Below are 6,406 nucleotides of genomic sequence, written 5' to 3'. Positions count from 1 at the left end.
TAAAGGTGAAGTACACACTAGAATATCCCCAAAATGTAATACGACTTGAATCCATAAGACTTACGAACAGGCACAAAACACTTAGCACACATTTAAGTTATAAGTGCATTTTAATGAGAAGTCTTTTCTTTCAACAGTCTGGGTTTCAGCATCCAGTTACTCCTCTTATTAATTCATCTTTCTCCTCTGTCATGACAGTTCTGTAATAGTAGCAAAAATGTGAAGGTGTGCAGTAAGTAGTGTACATTTGAATCTCTTGCTCATTCGCTGTCATGTGTTAGAATGGTATGTAGCAGACCCAAAGAGAATGAAGGTACTATAAACTACAGACTAGTGTCCTTCATGATTAAGCACAGAGGCTGAGTGCACATTGCATACCTGCTTTATGTCAGAGTCTACAACAGCCCCACAAACCTACCTCCAGTCCAGTGCAGCACAGCCTCTGCCAAAAACTGTCAGTGGAAAAAAGACACCAAAGATGTCGACGTAGCCATTTTAGCCTTAGTATCTTTCATTAAGTATGATAGCAATATGTATTATAGAAAAGTGCTCCATAAAAGTAAGCCAATAAACATATTAATGATCGTGAAAACCACAAACATTTGTATTTGTATGACAAACACCGCTTCATGCTTTGCCCTTCCATCCTCTCTTTAGAGCTATATTATAAGCTCCAGTGTTTGTGGAAACCTGACCATTACAAACATACTGTACTGTATATGGCTCTTTCCTGGAGGTTGGAAGCACATACATGTATTAAAGATCTATATATGCTGTACTGTAGCTCTACAATTTCTGTTCATTGGAACTACAGTATGAGGCCTAGACCTTGTTCCTGCATTCCAGTGACCCTCTGCACAAATTGTAGTGGAACTAAACACACACTGGACACTTTCTGGCCGAAACTGGAACTCTGACTGCACCCCAGCCCTCCTCACCTCACACCAGCATCTGATCTCACTAATGCTCCTGTTAAATCAACACAAATCTCTGCAGTCCAACATCTAGTGGAAAACCTTCTTAGATGAGTAAAGGTTCTTTTAGCAGTAAAGGTAAGTTCAACTCCATATTAATACCTGTGACTTTGGAATGGGAAACATGCGTTTGTCACTTTTGGCCATACAGTATACTGTAGTGTATATAACATCTGTGAAGGCTTGATGTCTGTCTACAATCAGAGAACTGTAAACCAAACCCAAGAAAATAAAACAAAACCAAAAGGAGGTAGATAAATAAAAAAAAAGTTTATCTATCTCCTTTTGGTTTTGGTTTATTTTTTTATCCTAAAGTGCATTCCCCCTTTTTATGCTTATATACCGGACGGTTGCAAAAAGTATTTCACTGCATGTCGTACCCTGTATGTACAGTATGTGTATGTGACAAATAAAATTTGATTTGATTTGATTCGAAAATTTTGAACTAACACAACATTTAGGAACTAATCTGGGCTACAGCATCTCTACATGCTTGCTACTGAGTCCATATCTTACATAAAGCTGCTCAACAAAGAAACTGTGGCAGTTTTTTCTGTCAAACTAGAGCGAGAGGAAAACTTGTAGTTCACAAAACTTCAGGATTCAATAACGATGATTCAGAAAGTCAAAGTGATTTAACAGATGGTTTTTCTAACAAACACAGAAAGAGAGATTGAAGTCAGGCATTGACATAACAATCCCTATTGAGCTCTTAACCATGAACAGGCAAAATGAACCACAAGCCATTTCAGCTCAAAGAATTAAAAGTAAGATTTGCACTTTTCCATCATAGTATGAAAAAAACCTGAGCTTACTGTGATGGAGTGAAACATGTAATATCTAGCCCACCCCACTTTGCCACCCAGTTAAACAAGATGAAGATCTGGAAAAGTTCAAAAGAAGCCTAACTTGACAATAAAGGAACAAGATGCTTGGAGAGTGTGACAAAAATAAATAAAGTATTCTAGACCTTGGAAGAAAAGAATAAAGAAAGAGAGAATTAAAGGACACCCTTGATTACAGTTTAACTCTACACTTCCATTCTCATTTAATTGCTCCCTCTCTCTGTCTCATGCTTAATGTTTAAACTTCTTCTCCTTATTCTGGCCTTTTAAGGAGAAGCGTCCCCCTGTATCCTTTCCCCCTTCTCCCATCCCCTCACACTGTGTTCTCTGCTTTTCACACGCTGACCTCACAGAAACTCTGGCAGCTGTGACAAAGTTTATCAATGTTAGCACTGGTTTGGCTCGTGTTGTCCATTTATCTTTATGATCCTCTAAATCTCTGGAGCTTTTCTTGCTTCCTCTGGCTACCATGTCTTTTTTTTTTTTTTAAAGAAGTTTAGAGCCTTCAGGTTGAATTTCACAGCTGGTATGCATTCTGGATATTTTATAAGTCTGTTCAAGTACTACAGTAGATCTTTCTCCCAGCCGTGCATGAATGATTGAAAAACATATTCACAAACCCAATGATTATTTAATGAGAGATTTTGTTTCAACAACAGACATCACAGCAATCGCAATATCTAATTCCAGATACAGTACACCCAGTTTAGAGTGGAATTACAGCCGCTCACGTTAACCCACTAATTTGCACTCACACACACTCACACAAGCACACACACACTCACACACATTGGTCTTCATTATGTATAAAGCTGAGGGAACAGTTTCAGTCCATTACAGCTGAACTGTGTACGTTGTTCTTCACAGGTTATTCGATGATAATAAATTAAGTGCAAAACCTAAAGGTGAGAGTTCTGTATTGTTTTACTTTTTTCTCACAGCAGCTTTGTCGGAGCAAACTCTGGAATTTTTCACCTAATCTCTGTCTACCACATCTTAATCCATAACCACAGAATATGAATGTGTTCCTGTACTGAGATAACAGAACCCCAGTTTACTGGAAACTCACATATAATAGTGGTATCATGACAATTACTGATTTGAGTGCATTAACTTTTATGCAAAAAAAATAATTTGTGTAGAATTCTTTATTCAGACATATTTGGAAATGAAGCTGTGTGTAGTGAATCCTTTTCACGTAGGGAAGATTATCTGTTGCTAAAATAGTCATGTTGCTTTGATTGCACATGGATACAGAAATCCTCAGTTTAAATAACTTCATTTATTTGTTACTGTTACCGTTGAGGATTGTATAAAACTATATTAGAACAGATCTGATCAGATCATTTATTCAGTTGTTTATTATGCAATCAATGTTTTTTTTTTCAATCATTTTTTATGATTGTGTTATACTGTAAATATAATCTGCTTAATAAAATCAGGTTTGTCATTTATCTACAACTGTAAACAAAACAACAACAAAAATACAGGTAGGTAAATAAAAGATAACTTCAGTGCCATTCAGATCACTGTTCAAACATAGGGCTATATTCATCCAATGATGCCTAGCGTTACACTGTGTACATGTACAGTAGGATACATGCTGTATCTTATACTCGAATGATTCTACAACAGTAAAATTTCATATATTTATGTTGATATTTATGAGGTCGCAGTTCTAGAATCTTATTGTTTTGGGGTTTGGAGAATTGTGGAGAAACAAATATTAATATAAAATATTAAAAACTGTACTGCATTGTAAGGCAAAATAAACTGACCAGCAAGCCGTTTTATGTCACTGGATCATTTTAGTGATAAGCTTTGGAGAGTGTGTTACATGATCTACTGTGTTGTTCAATTACAAAATTCAATTATCATACACAACAGGTTAAAGACATTTGTCTGTACTTTTCTTGCTGTACAGTATTTCCTCCCAACAGTTTTAGACTGAGTGAATCAGTATGTATCCACTGATAAACTCTTCAAAGCCCTTTTTTTGAAGTTGCTCTCGATAAAACAGTCTGCCAATGGCGATAAATGTAAAAGTCTTGACTGAAAAGTTATATTTTTAAATTTGCATGTGATAGCAGTATCTCAGTGGTTATGTTGTTGGACACTGAACAGAAGGTTATGAGTTCGACCCTCAACTGCTCAGTTATATAAATAAGCTAAATGGATATTGCTCTGGTTGAGGACATCTACTACAGAGAGGTAGTCAAATAATCAAGTGTAAAGGTTTTCTAAGAGAATTCAGAACCTACACTTTAACCACTATTATGAGTGAGTTTCGAGTGTGAGTTCTCTGCTCTTTACTCAATGTGTCAATTCTTGTGAGGAACATAAATTAGACAGTACAGATGTGGTAAATGGATATGTTGAAAAATGCTAGAGTATTTCTTTATTAGAGTTAGTGCAAACCAAATGAAGCTTGTTGTGGTTAAAGGGAAGGAATCAATCATTAGACTCATCTTCTTTGCTCAGGTTCCTCCTCTTCATTCTTGTAGCTTATATCAGCTTGTTGATAATCCACCTCTGCCTTTCCGTAACCTTCACACTCCTCACCCTCATATTCAAGCTTCCCCTGATCTGATGCTGATTTATATCTTTCACACTCCACCCCTTCTACATTGGCCTGTAATGGCACTTCCTCCTCAGCTGGTTCTACATCCTCACTTGATGCCATAGACTTCATTCTGAGTTTCTTTAGTATCCCTTGTCTGGCTGGCTTAGTAGCTGCTACTGCAGCTGCCTCCTCGGCCTCTCGTTTTGCACGCTCCTCTTCTTTTTTCCTCTCCCTTTCCTCCAAAATCTCAGCTGCCCCTTCTCCAACAATTACAACATCTTCTCCAAATTGTGGTGGCCTCTTCACAGGATTGTGATCATAGGAAAAGAGTCGGAGCGATGGGAAATTCAGCAGACTGGGTAACGTGGAGATACGGTTTCCATCTAAATCCAAAATCTCTAGCTGCTCCATCTTCAGGAGAACCTGTGGAAACTCAGAAAAACGGTTGCCATAGAGCCAGAGGCTTCGCAGCGCTTCCATGCGACACATGTCTGATGGCAGAGCCTTAAGTTTATTGTCACCGAACTGAAGAGAGCGCAAATGAGGAAGCTCATATAGCTGCTTGGGGAAGTATTGAAAGTAGTTACTATCCATCCAGAGACACCGTAGGCTCTGCAGGTTTTTGAAGTCTGGTGGCAGGCACATCAGCCGATTGCCACCTAGGTATAGGTGGGTGAGGTTGACCAACTGGCACACGCTCAGTGGGACGTCATCTATTTTGTTAAAGTCAAGCGCTAGAGTACGAAGGCCCTGCAGCTGCACAATGCCATTAGGTACTGTGCGAAGCCTATTTCCACATACATACAGTCTTTCCAAATGTTTCAGTCCAAGAACTTCCTTGGGGAGGCATCGCAAACGAAAATGGCTCAGGTCCAGCACTGGATCTCCACTAGAGATTAATTCACTAAAACATGGAGGCAGCTTCTGTTCCACCTCCACTTCTTTCACTTGTGCCTTTTCCTCTTCCTCCAATTCGTCATCACTTGTCTCTTCTTTTTCTTTTTCCTTGTCCTCCTTCCCTTGTTTTTGAGAGGAGTTTCCCATGCCCTCCTTTGTGGGTCACTGTGTATGTAAGTATCTGTCTGCCAGTGGAAGAATGTGAAAGTGTGTGTGCGCTTCAGAATGGGCTGGGTGTGTGCGTAGAGGTCTCTCTGGCTGTTTCGCCTTCTCTCTCTGAGCTTCACTCAGCAGCCTTTCCCTGGCACACAGTAATGCTATGCGGGATAGCATGGTGTGTTGGCTGTGAGCTACCTGAACTCCGATGCAGGACAGCAAGGGCGGACGTCAACAAATACTCTCTCACGGTGGACTCCCATACTATGCACTCAAAAATGTTATATACGGTATCATTCTAGAACAGATAGTAATAGTAATAGTAGTAGTAATAGTAATAGTAGTAATAGTAGTAGTAGTAATAGTAGTAGTAATATTTGTAGTACAAATAGTAGTTGGTGTACTCAAAAATATTGTCAGAGAAACTAGTGTAATCCTGAGAGCCGTCACAATCCGTCACAATGTTTTTCGAACAGTGGTCAATCCCTGTGCAGAATTAACAAATGCATCTTAGCCACAAACTTTTGGTTAACTCTCGGTCGATTTCAGACCGAAAATACCTTCCCGTGTGCGCGTTCTGTGTTGCGCCGTGTCGATCCAGACTCTACAGGGACGCGCTGACGGATCCAGGGGCGCAGACTCAGGACAGCACCGTGAACGCAGCATGAAGTATCACAGAAATCCTGCACATTGAATGCCGTGAATCAGAGGAGCGGAACACGATTGAAAACGCCGAGTCGTCGCCGTCCTTTTCTGCTTTTGTTGAAAACCTCACAGTGTAAATGTTAGAATAAATAAGAAGCCGACGCCGGTATACCACTTGAGACGGAGTGCGCGTTTCCACTACTCTGTTTATATCCGACTACTGCAGAGTCGCGCCTTTCTTAGCTGGAGTTGGTGGGATTGGCTTTCTTTCCTCGCCTAACAAAAGTAGAGAGAGAGAGAGAGAGAGAGAGAGAGAGAGAGAGAGA

At 39.7% G+C, this 6,406-nt stretch overlaps 1 protein-coding gene across 1 annotated transcript; it reads right to left on the bottom strand.

Moving 5' to 3' along the window:
* Positions 1-771: 771 nt before the first annotated feature.
* On the bottom strand, positions 772-6,406 carry LOC113660083 (leucine-rich repeat-containing protein 10B). Its single transcript, XM_027173326.2, has one exon. The coding sequence runs from the start codon at positions 5,424-5,426 to the stop codon at positions 4,284-4,286; it is 1,143 nt and encodes a 380-aa protein (XP_027029127.2). The 5' UTR covers positions 5,427-6,406; the 3' UTR covers positions 772-4,283.

This window comes from Tachysurus fulvidraco, chromosome 10 (assembly GCF_022655615.1).
Source record: "Tachysurus fulvidraco isolate hzauxx_2018 chromosome 10, HZAU_PFXX_2.0, whole genome shotgun sequence".
Taxonomy (NCBI): domain Eukaryota; kingdom Metazoa; phylum Chordata; class Actinopteri; order Siluriformes; family Bagridae; genus Tachysurus; species Tachysurus fulvidraco.
This window is presented reverse-complemented; position numbering and strand designations above follow the sequence as displayed.

Excerpts from the sequence above, each read along its gene's own strand:
- LOC113660083 (XM_027173326.2), bottom strand. The coding sequence starts at position 5,426 with ATGGGAAACTCCTCTCAAAAACAAGGGAAGGAGGACAAGGAAAAAGAA.